The sequence below is a fragment of the Chelonoidis abingdonii genome, chromosome 8, assembly GCF_003597395.2.
Source record: "Chelonoidis abingdonii isolate Lonesome George chromosome 8, CheloAbing_2.0, whole genome shotgun sequence".
Classification (NCBI taxonomy): domain Eukaryota; kingdom Metazoa; phylum Chordata; order Testudines; family Testudinidae; genus Chelonoidis; species Chelonoidis abingdonii.
Window position 1 is genome coordinate 16,514,780 of NC_133776.1, and position 13,819 is coordinate 16,528,598.

General features: G+C 41.3%; 1 protein-coding gene across 12 annotated transcripts in view; it reads left to right on the forward strand.

Annotated features, from left to right (window-relative positions):
• Nucleotides 1-13,819, forward strand: part of TNIK (TRAF2 and NCK interacting kinase) — a 317,025-nt gene that overhangs the window by 204,244 nt on the left and 98,962 nt on the right. For all 12 annotated transcript variants that reach the window (XM_075068394.1, XM_075068396.1, XM_032783680.2 and 9 more), the window contains exons 5-7: nucleotides 3,193-3,303; nucleotides 7,149-7,239; nucleotides 8,702-8,832. In XM_075068394.1, coding sequence (XP_074924495.1) covers nucleotides 3,193-3,303; nucleotides 7,149-7,239; nucleotides 8,702-8,832 — 333 coding nt within the window. The remainder of the gene's footprint in view (nucleotides 1-3,192; nucleotides 3,304-7,148; nucleotides 7,240-8,701; nucleotides 8,833-13,819) is intronic.

Genomic DNA, 13,819 nt, shown 5'->3' on the forward strand with positions numbered 1-13,819 from the left:
ATTTAAAACACAAACAGGCAATTCAGCATGTTATGGAAGAACAATTTCACTTTGCATATTTTGTCCATCTCTGTTTGTAGCAGTTGCTTAGTTTTTTATCTCTTCAGTACAAAGCCTTCACAAGAAATGCTGTTCTTTGAGTCAGAGGTCCATTATCCTTCTACTGCAGGCTGAGATACATTGACAACGTTGTTCATTGGCTACTTCCCCTTCTCTTAGGGTATGTCCAGACTACCCGCCGTATCGGCGGGTAGCGATCGTTTTATCGGGGATCGGTATATCGTGTCTCATCTAGATGCGATATATCGATCCCCGAACGCGCTCCCCGTCGACTCTGGAACTCCACCGGAGCGAGCAGTGGTAGTGGAGTCAACAGGGGAGCCGCAGACGTCGATCCCGCGCCGTGAGGGTGAGAGGTAAGTCGGAATAAGATATTTCGACTTCAGCTACGGTATTCCCGTAGCTGAAGTTGCGTATCTTACATCAACACCCCCCCCTCCCCCATGTAGACCAGGCCTTAAAGAATTAATGGCACAGCTTATTCGAAATGCTTCACAGTTAACAACAAATGTTCATTGTTAAGCCCTGTTGGATCCCTTCCCAACTGTACCCATGTGCTGCTGGTATTGCCAGTACTGTAATAATATCTGTGGTTGCTGGATAGTCTCTTACACACGTTATGGGATTGTACGTCTCTTAGTATTTTTGAAAAGCTGAGTTGGGCATTAAACTCTCCTGGGACTCTCATCTTTTTTTATTTCTAGGAGAGTTCACAATTATTCAGGGGTTACACTAGGCATGTGGCTACTTGATGTACTTATTGCTATAAAATCTTTGCCAGATTTAAATCAAGGACACGAGCGTAGGACTGAGTGAACTGGCGGGACTGCAGAGATGATCATTCAAATTAATGGATAAAGTGTATACTTGTCATGATGTTTGGTCCTTCTTTTTAATATTTTGTGATTGCAATATATTGTGCAATGGTACTTTCATTTTTCATTGCTTTCTAGTTATGAGCAATATAAACACATAGGTACAATGTGCGTCTGTCAGTCCTGAGGGCAAAGACAAATGTACAGTGATTCCCAACCTTTTTTTCCTGCCTGGGACTCAAAATTCACCCTTTTTCTTGCCACAACTCACCCATCCTTTAGCCAGATGCAAAATTGTGGGTTTGGAGTCACAGTAGGAACTTGCAAATGGATTTATTTGGGAGGGCGCTGGATGAATGTGCGGGGGCAGGGGTTGAGAGGAATGTTCTGGGACGCAAGTGTGAGATGATGACACAGTAGTGTTAGAAGTTGGGGGTCTGAATGGGGGTATGAGGAGTCTCTCTCTCACACCTCAACCACCCTCAACCTCCATGACAGCAGCATGCAATGCAATGAAACCCTTACAGTAAGTTTTATTTCTTGTATGTGTATATCAAACACGTTATAGTTAGCTACCGACCTATCTATCTAAAGATTTTCTATAGTCCTCGTCACTATAGTATCCTAAGTGCTTATTTTCACCCGATACACGTGCAAATATTGCAATTCCCATGTATAGTATCAGTCCGTTAAGAGGGAAAAGAGAAAGGGAAGAACTTCTTTCTAGCCCAGAGTTATATTATTCCATTTTATGGGGAGCAATTAGTAATCGATTATTTTGTTTTCTGGGTTGTGAAGCTGTTGACGAGGTCACAGTGTTTGGTGTTTTGATCCTTGTTCTCATCATTTAGCAGGGAAAGTTACAGTCTCTGTGGATGGGCTAATTACCTGCGCGGTCACATGACTGTTTTAGCCAATCATAAATTCATTTCTTAAGTCCACTTTTATAATGTAAAAGTAACTTTTGTTTCTTAGGGACATGCAAAGAATTTATCAGCCTTCATCTGGAGCAGAACTGAGAAACAAATGATTCTAGAAGTTACCAAAACTAGATATGGAAAGGACGTACTAGGTCAAAATGGCCTTTCTTCCCGCTAGTACAGCATTGTTCCCGATATTCTATTCAAGTATCTTATCTGAACTGAAGATTATAATAGTGTTCGGTCTTTGTTTTATAACTCTGCCAATACGATTGTCCATTTAACTGAATCATCCAAGCAGCTGGGGGGCAACTAACGTTTTTATTGTCTTTTTTTCCCCCTTTCTCTTTTCAGCTTTCAGTTTTTAGTAAAGTGATGTCAATTGCTTTGAAAACATGAAATATTGTCTAAGCCCTAAGTAATAAGCCAAATTATTTTAGCAAAATTAAAATCCTATTTAAGAAGTGCAAACCAATCTACAGACTGGAAAATTTTCTTTTGTGATCATTCATGTTATGTGATGTTTATATATATATATACATATTGGGTCCAGTCCTACATTCTTTATGTGCACAAAATTTCCCTGGAAAACAGTAGGAGTTTGGTGGGTGCATGGACTGCAGGACCAGACCCAGTGTGCTGGTCTTGTCTCTCTTATTTCATGACTGATCAGTTTTGGGTCTGGGCCTCAATAAGATCCTCAGGTTTATGCCCTCTGTTTGGATTTTTATATTTACTGTTAAAACAAATTAAACAGGGGAAGAGTGGAAAAAATATGTCCAGTCTGATTTGAAACAGCTCTAGTGAACCACTCCCCTTGGCAGACTGTTCCACAGATTAACAAACTTCACCCATTAAGAAATGTTTTCTGATATGGAAGGAAGCAGAGAACAGCCCCCGGCCCCCAGCATAAAGGAGTGAAAACTTAAGTAGATCATTAGAAATGGAATTATAGGAAGAAAACTTCTCCCAGGTTTAATGGTGTCTTCACATATTTATGGAAGATTTATGTTCAGGAGATTGACTCTGGGGCACCTCTGTATATCCTATTTGCATTGATATGGAACTTGGCCCTGTCGTGAGAATATAAAATACATAGCAGTGGGATTAGTGACTTCAAGATTTCTAAATTTTTCCCCATTTTTTTCAGTAATAAAAGTTACTCCAATTTCTTGTTCTGATGCCTCTTGAAGGAAAACACACTTCCCAAGCAGTGCAAATAAACTCTTGCAACTTTAAAGAAAATAAACACAAAATTATTCAATGATCACTTTCTGTTGCAGTGAAATTGCATCATAAATACCTTGCCAACTGCAATGTACTACATTTGGTTATTGCAACCCAGAGGATGCTTTCAAGTTTAATTACAATCATTGTTCTTTTGTTTCCTTTGCCAGCTGGTGATGGAGTTCTGTGGTGCTGGCTCTGTTACTGATCTGATCAAGAACACAAAAGGGAACACTTTGAAGGAGGAGTGGATTGCATACATCTGCAGGGAGATTTTACGGGTATGTGTACAAAGTGAGCTACTGTAGTTCTAAATGTCATTCACCAAATGCAATGGTTGAAGGTTGGCATTTTACACTTAGAAAAGAGGTAAAGCTTGTGAGATGGCACTTGAGGCTGTATAGCTAATATGCTGGCATAAGCTAATGCTTCTTAGGTGCCTGTAGGTGTGAATGATTCATGTGCTTGTCTGATGCATAATAAATAACTGCCAGTTAATGCACCTTAGCTCTGTTAGTTTCTCAACTTTTAACTCTATTTTTCCTTCAACAAAAATGTAATTCCCTTTAATAATAAACAAGTACAAAAATGTATTTCAGCTAGAATCCCATTTTCAATTAACAGAAAGGGAAGGCCTAATACAGTCTGCAGAAGGAATCTGTGTTTTTAAAAAGACATTTAATAACTGCCGACTCAATGGCACATTTTTATTTTTCAATTTGCCTGGTGTCACTGGCTTCAGTGAGGATGTTGGAACTTTTATACCCAGGAGATAAGGGTTTGTTTGGAATGGCTTATACCGGGGAGTGCCAGTGTTCCGTAGCAGTGCGTTGGTGCCTCTTGTAAATGATGCACTTCCATATGATGCCTATGTCATTCAGGTATCCAGTCTACCTGATCATAATAGTATGACCTTAACTTCTATGAATGTAAGAAATAAGTTTTGTGTGTAAGTCCATCGTAAACATGGTGTGGGAACCCTGTACAGAATAGATTTCAAGAAACAACCACCATGTGAATGAGTGCCAAAAAACTGGCCAAGGAAGGCAGCGAGTTCTCAGACATGCACATGGAAGGCTATAAAATGCTCATAAAGTTCCAATTGCTGTCCAGTGGTGACTGAGCATTTGTTTATTTACAATACGTGCCACCATCCACCACATGCCTCACAATTTGATGAGCAAAATAACAAGCATTGTAGCTAATCAGCTGTTGTAGTGACATTTCCTTCAGTCTCAGGAAACCACAGTTACACAGGCTTAGTTTAAATTTATGAACTGGTAAGCCTGTTTTGGAAAATAGGCCTACCACTGAGTCAGAAGCTAACCACTGGGTCATGATCCAGAATCACCATCAGGTGTCAAGCCTCAACATTTGGCTATGCAATGCGTAGTTGCAGTGGGGTACATCTTTGGAATGTCCCTTCCATCCATGCATAATGTCGCCTGTATCGGTGGCTCCAGCATCTCCTATGGCTCTACTGCTTCTCACTGGGTCTTCCATGGCTCGGCCCTCCAACCAAGTCACAAAGTTCAAACCCTTCCTGGGGTAACTGAAAAGTCCAATTGAAAATCCAAATATCCGAATAATTCTTTTGTCCCCTTGGGGTACTGAAGTCTTCTACTTCCACTTACAAACCGTGTCTCAAGGCTCTCTCCCACAGGATCCTACTCTGTTCCCTGTGGGTCTGTGCCACCCTTTGTAGGCCCTAACTCAGCCCCCCTCCCCAGCTTCCAGTAGACTTCACTGCTCCCTATAGGATTACCTCCATAGGAGAGTCTTGCCTCCTCTTCAGTCCCTGAGGCCTACCCTGAGCTCTTCCCAGAAAGAAAGAGGGAACTTCCTGCTTTCACTCTCCTGATTCTTCTCCCCTTAACTGAGCTCAGCACTGTTTAAGCTGTCCTCTGCAGGTGGCGTCAGTCTCCGTTACACCCAGCTGGGATCAGTAATTTCCCCTACATTAACAGATCGGGGTGAAGCTGAGAGGTAACTCCTAGGCCATGGGCCAGACTGAGCTCAGCTTGCCTTGAAAAGCCGGCCAGCCTATGACAGTGGTCTGCTCTTTCTATAGAGTTGAGGAGAGGAGAGTCATTGCATGACCTGTGACTCAAAGGGATTGGGGCTGGGGGAAGAGGTGGAGAACCTGAGCCAGAAAAGGGATTTTTCTCCATCCTTGTTGTACATACACTTAAGAAGGCAAGAAGGAACCATTGGGACACTTCTAGTTCTTTGTCTCTCCTCTCTCCCAACCAGAAGCACTTCTGAAAGAAATGGTACTGTGCCAGCTTTTTCTTTCTTTCTTCATATTGTGGTAGTGCCATTGTGCTAGATGCTGTACAAATACAGAACAAAAAGACAGTCACTGCCACAAAGAGTTTACAATCTAAGTAATCGCTTATAGTATCCTCGTTCTTCTTTCAGGATCCTCTTATCCTTCATTCAGAAAACAGATTTCCCTTTAATTATGAAAAAAAACCCATGGTGGCGATAGTGCTTTTCATCCCATCTTTAAATAAACCTATAGGTTTAAAGTACGGGTTGGGGATGGGTGGAAGGTAGAAAACCACAGAGGAGTTTGAGAGATTGGTAATATTGAAAGATGCCATTCTCAAGTGTTTAACATTGTTACTCTTTTGTGCTTTGTTACACAATTCAAGACACAAAATACAAAGGCAAGCTGACTTGTTACATATTTATACACTGCACAGCAAAGGAAACTTCGATCCATATACAATATATTTGTATTTAAAGTCTTCCAGGTATATTTTTAAAGATACAAGTATGCATTTATGTGGCTAGTGAAAAATCAATACAGTGTCTTGTTAAACAAATTTTCTAGCCTGCCCAATGTGGCAATCATTTTCTGTTAGGGAATACAGCTAAAATAGTCCTTGTAGCTCATTAATTAATTAGCCATTAAAACAATTCCAGGCCTATAGAAGTAAATTATTCATAGTACATTTAGATGCATTTCAAATTAATTCATTCTGATCATTGATAGTAAAGGGGTGGCACGTAGAAGTATATGATCATATACTGAAAATGCTATATAACATTGCGAGTCATTAATGGTGCTTATCTTGTCACTATAATCAATGGGAACTCATAAATATTATTTAAGATTGAAAGTTTGATGTGATTTTATAACACCTAGGGCTTGAGCTACATAGCTGAATGGAAGCTTTGCCATTTCCCTAGATGCACCATAGGCTCAAACAGTTAGAGACTGAAACTGGAATAATTCAGTTAAGAATTGGAATGCATGAAGACTTCCAGATCTCTGTAGTAGTCCCAAAGTAACAAGCATAAAATGACTAATAACAGCCAGCAGTGATAGCGGAAATTATTTTCTTTTTAAAAAATGAATATTTAATATGAAATGAAAACCAATACAAAATTAGTTTTTAAAGTAATCCATATCGTACCAGACTAGCAATATAGGTGGCTATTACTTTTAAACCCGAAATAGTAAAACACATGAGATAAAAATGCAGGTTGCACGAAGAAATTAATGAACTAATAAAAAGGCGCAGTGGAAAGCTAGTTTACCTCTAGCCTTCAAAAGAGACTTTTAATTTGAGCTATGTCTCTATTAGAGATATGTGCAACTTTTAGTATTTGTATTTTTAATAGCGGTTTTTAATGCATGTGAATACTATTTATTGGGCCAATATAATGTGAGATCTGGTATTTCAGTTCCCAGTTGATAGGTATACAGAGAGAAGACCACATTTTCTGTTTCAGCTGCTCAAATGGCTCCCTAGGGCAAAAAAGCCCATGAAAAGACATTGCTATACATACTGAGGTATTCAGGTTAATATTGGTTCTTGAAGTAACTGAATGCTTGATCCTAAATCCTTATCGAATTTACAGTTCTTTTCATTCACCATATAAAGCACTGACTTCCATGAACACAGTTAAGTGGGTATTTCTACTCATGCCATCCCAATGTGGAATGTCGGACATTCTGTACACATGACAAAGTGTTTTGAGGTGATTTAATTCCAACAAAAATCTCCCATTTTTGGTGAATAATTAGTGTGCTGATGGCAAGGGGGAAATGGTATAAAATAATACTCTTTGAATTTGGTTTCTACTGACCTTGCTTATCCACTGAATTTTCTAGGGTTTGAGTCATCTACACCAGCATAAAGTAATTCATCGAGACATCAAGGGGCAGAATGTATTGCTGACAGAAAATGCAGAAGTTAAACTAGGTAAGAATGGTATAAAACTCGTGGCAAATATAAGGAAAGTGTGGTATGAGGTTGGCTGGGAAGATGGAATGAAACTGGTAGAGAGTGAGTAACTGACTTGCCTTCTTTGGGAATGGGGACAGAATAGGTATCTTCTGAGATTATAGTTTTGTGCTGGACTCATTAAAATGGACTTGGATTTGACTAAATACCATGCACTAAATTATCATCGGATGACAGCTGACATCCAAATATAAAAAAATTTACATGCACTGACATTTGCTCGGTTCCACCATTGCATTTTGACCTGCATGTGGATTTACACATTCATGATCATCTTTGCATATTGACCCCATCTCTGCATGTTGAAAATTTGTAAATGTATAGTTCTACCCTGATCCTATCAGATGCTCTTGAGATTTAAAGAGAAGATTCCATCTCAATTGCATTTTGGTGCACTGAACAATCAAAATCAGTCTTACACTGTGGTAGTCTTGTTGGTGCTGTGATCAATACACTTGAGAGAACCTCAGTCAGAGGAATTATTCTGCATTCTATTTCCAGTGTCACGGGTTCCATCACCACCCACTGCCCTCCCGTGCCCCACAACACAACAGTGAAGAGGAAAATATAGAAGACAGTTCACCATTAGTTCACAGAGAGCTTGAGGCTCAGCTGTCCAGCACCAGCATGTTAAAGCTGCACAAGGGGTACCTCAGGGATCTTATACAAGTGGAAGAATTGGGTGGAGAGTCTCATTCAGTCATGTCCCTTCCCTCCCTTTATACAAGGAAAGGTGGTTCCAACTCAGGACACAGTCTGGCTCATCCAGCTTTACACTGGGGGAGGTTCCCCCTCCAAAGGGAAATTCTCCAGTCATTTTAAGTTACATGGTACAAAGTGAACTTTGAGAACCAGAGAATCTAGCCCAGAATATTTTACCATGGAGTAGAAAGATATCTCTTGTTGCTTCATTTTGCAGCTCCACATTTAACATTTCCCTATGATCCTTTGTCCTTAGCCTTTAGTTCCCTATGCCTGTTGTATTTATGCCATTTCCAGGAAGAGTATTTCCAGAAAATGGAGCTTTTAAAAATATGTGTCTTTCCTTGACACACATGTAACAGGACAGAACAAAGGCTCTAGGTTGTTTCTGTTCCCAACCCTCTTCTCCATTAGTACATGGAGTCATGATCTCTTCTTACTAAACTCTAGTAATGAGGAGCCTGTGCATTGTTCCCAACAATACAAAGAGATCAGATGGCCAAATCCATCCCTGCTAGCACTCCATTGAACTCAGGGGAGTTCAATCAGGGGTGATTTTGACCCAATACATCTTTTTTCTGAAGACTTAGAATTGTCAGTCTGTATGAACTTAATGTGACTTTGATATTTTTCAGTTGGAACATATGAAGATGGAAAATAATATTCTGTTTTGTCTCTGCCTTACTTGTGAACATATTGTATTTTTTTTTATCCACAGTGGATTTCGGTGTCAGCGCTCAGCTCGACAGAACAGTGGGTAGAAGAAACACCTTCATTGGAACTCCTTATTGGATGGCTCCTGAAGTCATTGCATGTGATGAAAATCCTGATGCCACTTACGACTTCAAGGTACCCAGTCAAGCATCTTCTTGTTTACTTATGTGTTGCTACAAATGTAACATTCATGAGGTCTAAAAAATACTTATTAAAGTGTCCGAGTTAGTCAAAGTATTAAAATGAGCAAAGAGACTCGGAAAGAATATATCTCAGGTTCGACTTTTTTAATCACCATTGTCACTGTTTGAAATTACAGTTCTGATCATAAACATATGAAGAGGACACTTGATCTGATCTTAAATGTTATGTCCCAGTCATAAACATTATTAATATTCAGGATTTTGGCAAAGGATTTGGCAGCTTTTAAAATTTGTAAGTGCACAGTGAAGTGCAGAAAAGTCCTCTGCTGCATTACAGCAGTCAGATTCCAAGATGTCAGTCTGTTATTAATGTGAATCCTTGTCGTGCTGTTTAAGCATTAAAGATTACTGCAAAAGGTCTTTCTCAATACTGAATGAGTTATTAGGGGCTTCTTTTGAACTGTTGTGTTGTGCTGTTCAGTGCAGTATATTTAAATATTATCCTCTCGAGAAGAAGAGCTGAAATAATATTTTCAAGTCTGCATGTCTGCCTGGCATTCACACAGAGGTCTTATGGTTGTTGCATATTCAAAAATTTGTGAGACCGTCCCAGTGATCACTAATCTATTATGTCCTGCTTGGCATTCCAATTTTATTTGAGGCCTGATGACAATGTAACATCATCTCAGTGCCTATGACATTGTCATGAGGGTGCAATGTTGCCATTGCCCAAGATCATGCCAAGAGGCAGGAATAGAAGCCAGGGATCATGACTCCCAGTTCAAACTAGAAATAGATAGAAGGTCAAATTGGGACTCCTGTACTCTACTCCTGACTTTAACTGTAGGCAAGTCTCTTAGGCCACTAATTCTGGGTGTCTCATTTTTTAATATCTAGCTTGAGGTGGTCAGAATCTGATTTTCAGAAGTGCTGGTCATCTGGAACTCCAGTGTATGCTCATCCCCTACGTTGCTCAAGCTAGGCTTCCAAAATGAAGAGACAGTGTTGAAAAAATAAGTTTAAACCTTGCTGTGCATTTGCCCATTCCACATCCCTTGAGGGCATTGTGAGAAATCATGTTTGGAAAGCACTGTTAGAACTTCTGAGGCAAGGACCTATAGAAGGCTAGCCGCATATTAGTGATACGACTTTCCCATGTGACGATGCAAACACGCCACCATTGTGACACAGCATCACGGCCTTGATTGACAGTTATTTTTCCCACGGGGCAAATAAAATATATATGATGGAGGGCCCAAAAATGTCCCCAAAAAATCTCGTACATTTCATCTGTTTAAATATGTCAGTCAGCAACTTAACAGATTGTTTCCTTGAGAGCAGCTGTCCAGTTTCAAACTTCATCCTGAGGGTTATTTAAATTTGCTAATGATATGCACATGTGCAAATAGTTAATCCTCTTTGGTTAACCACTACGACATGCATCTGTTGAAGATCTGGATAGTCTGTTTTATAGTAGGGATCATTTAGGGAACTTTTTTTATATGTAACCCACACTAGCTACTATATGGTGTATCTCTGCTGGAAGCATTTTAGTTTAGATTCCAAAACTTTATGGGCAGTAGTAATGTTTCTTTAGTTAGTACATATAGTGTCTCCCAACTGGTTGACAAATACCTAAGCAGATTTAACCAATTAGCGGACACCCCAGTCCTCTAGTTGGTTTTCCTTTATGTGTGTGTACATACAGTCTGCACAATACTGCTCCTGAGACATGAACTGAAATCTTCATGGTTCATAGGCCACGGCTGTACTGAGGGAACCAAGAAGGAGCATCCTCTTGCTAACTCAAAGAAGCAGTGGTGAGCTTGCCCCGGTGTTTTTCTCTTTGCACATCTCACACCAGGGAGTGACTGCTGAATGGCATGGATTTGGTTTCATATATATTGGCTCAGGGAAATGTAAATTATACTTCCCTGTGCCCCCGAGGGTATTCACTTCACAAGAGGGCAGGTGGTGCTGCTACCACCCTCCCCAAGGCATTTCCACTCTGGGGGATCAGCTTTACTCTTTGGGCAGCACTTCAAAGGAGTGTCCCATAAAGAGGTTGCATGGAGGATTTGCTGAATTGGCATTTCCCCTGGCTTCACTGTCAGTGCTCCTTCCAGCAAGCACAGCTTCTCCCTTGCAAATCCTCACCCAAGAAGAAGTTCTGGCTCAGATACCCTGGGGGTTTCCATCCGCTGAATATATGCCCTTAGGCTAGTAAGCTTATGGTTCACCTGTATGCCTGATTCCTCTTGAGATGCTCTCTGCTCTCTTGCTTGCTAGCACTAGATAGATTCCTTGCTAAGTTGCATCTTGTAAATACAATTTGGAGAGTTTTATAGCCCAAAAAGGAGTCAGTCACTGGCAAGAGCACTTGAAATTCCTTGATATTGTTAAAAATCCTGGCTTTATATCTTCGTCGCCAGCATTTCTTTCCTCAGAAATCCCTGATGTTTTCCTCCGTCCAAAATAGCTAGGATACTTAATATGCAGTGGAAGTGGGAGCAGGAGCTAGGATCAGAATTCCCCTATTGTCCTTGAGGATCAAATAGTCTTAGCAGACTAGATGGTTTTGTCTCTGAAGCTGGCATTGGCTGTTTGTGGATATAAAACAAAAGGCTGATTGCCGCCGACACTCCAAACTGTAGGGTGTTTTCAGAGCTTATTGTAATCTGGCGGCCACTGGATCTGGCTCCAGTCTTAGGGCTTGGCTACACTTGCAAGTTGCAGCGCTGGTGAGGGGGTTACAGCGCTGCAACTTGGTGTCCACACTTACAAAGCTCAGCCAGCGCTGCAACTCCCTGGCTGCAGCGCTGGCTGTACTCCTGGTCTGCTACGGGTGTAGCAAATCCAGCGCGGGTGATGCAGCGCTGCTCATCAGGTGTGGACACTCACCAGCGCTGTTATTGGCCTCCAGGGTATTAAGAGGTATCCCAGAATTCCTGTCTACAACAAACCGGAAGGTACTCCCGGGAGCTACCAAATACAGCTGCTCTTTGCTCCAGCGAGCAAGCCGAGCGGAGGCTTTGGAATGTTCACAGCTGTTTGCTTGAGGAGACAAACAGCACGGCTTGGGGCGGGGGAGGGAGTCCGTCGAGAAAGCTGCTTATCTGATCTGAAGTTTTTACATTTAAGTGATTGAGAGAGGGGTGGGGAAATGGCCGAATTTGCAAGGCAGGGAGCTCACAGTGTCTGCCTCCAAAAATCTGCTCTCTCTGTCTCCCCGAGCTCCTGTCACACTCCACCCCCACCCCCGCTTTTGACTTGCAAGGCAGGGAGCTGTCACAGTGTCTGTCCAAAAATCCACTCTCTCTGTCTCCCCACGCTCCCTGTTCACACTCCATCCCACCCCCCTCTTTTGAAAAGCACGTTGCAGCCACTTGAACGCTGGGATAGCTGTCCACAATGCACCACTCCCAAAAGCGCTTCAAATGCTGCAAATGTGGCCACACTGCAGTGCTGGTAGCTGTCAGTGTGGCCACACCGCAGCGCTGTTCCTACACAGCTGTACGACCACAGCTGTAATTCCCAGCGCTGCACATTTCCAAGTGTAGCCATACCCTTAGGTTCACCTCACTACAGTTGATGCTGTAGCTTTGAAGTGAAAAGAGAAATGCAAATGACAAATTTTAAAAAGAATGCAAATCAGATCTGACAGATTCCAAATCAGTATAAAGCCAAATGGCTTGAGATAACAAATATAAAAGACTGGAATTAGTGGGTAAAAAAAAGGAACTTCCACAGACTTAACCTTTTGGGGGGGGAAACTGCTTCTGATCTCACTGTTTTCTTAGGCAAAGAGAGCTTGACTGTGTAATATACAGATGCATACAACAAATACCTCACAAAAATAAACCACACCACGAAAGGTGAATACAGAACCCACATTGCTGAGGTTTGTTTTTTTCCTAGAGGTTTCTTCTTTTTTGTTGACAAAAATCTTGTCAATATGCTTAGAATCAAAGGAAACAGATTGCTTCCTTTACTAAAATGAGATTATTGCAAATGTATTAGTGTGCTTTCTCTTTGCCAGGTGGACTGCAAAGCTTTTCTCATTTTTTTTTAAAAATTAAAAGAATCCAAATAAGTACCAAATAGGTGTTTCCTGCTTTGTTTTTCTTTCCCTTTCAGACACGCAGAGGTGATAATCCCTTTCTGTGTCTAATTAAAATCACTTGGCGTATTGTTTATAATCTTGGGCACTTGAATACCAGAAGGCTGAGAAATTGTAAGGAGTTCGGAGAAGAGCAATAATGATGATGAAGGGATTGTAAGAATTGACCCATGTGGAAAGACTGAGATAGTCAATGTGCACTGTATAGCTTGAGTGAACAACAACAAAGGAGGACATGATGGTTGACAGGAGATTGAAAGAGTGGCCAGGGAGTTTTTAGGGCAGTATAAGGAATTGCAGTTAGGACAACTGGAATGAAATTCCATAAGGGGAAAATTTAGGCTGAACAGCAGGAGAAATGTCTTGCCATTGACAATGATTAGACTTCGAAATAGTCTCCCAAGGGAGGTGGCAATGACCTGCCAACTGTGAATCTGAAACTAGGCTGGGCAAAGCTCTAAGAATAACTCAGCATGTCCAGTGGTTGGAATGTGTGAATAGGAGCCAGGACCTCTTAAGTTCTAAGCCTGGGCTTCCTTCTAACTCTTGTTAGATTGGTAGCTTAAATTCTCTTTGAGCTAAATTCAACCCTGATGTAACTCCATGAAGCGGGTGGAGTTTCAGCACAGATGAATTCTTCCCATCTGAGAATAACAATACAGTACTTACCTGCAAGACACATGCTGTGAGGATTAATGAGGTAATGGGCTTGATTCACCCCCTCTGGCACAGAAGGGTGTGAATTGTACCCTCCTGTGCCAGTAGAGGTGACTGCACCCAAAGGGTCTCCAGGGCCAGGGAAGTTCAACCTTGCATCAGAGTTTATAAGAATCCTCCTGGTACAGACTGCCCGAGACTG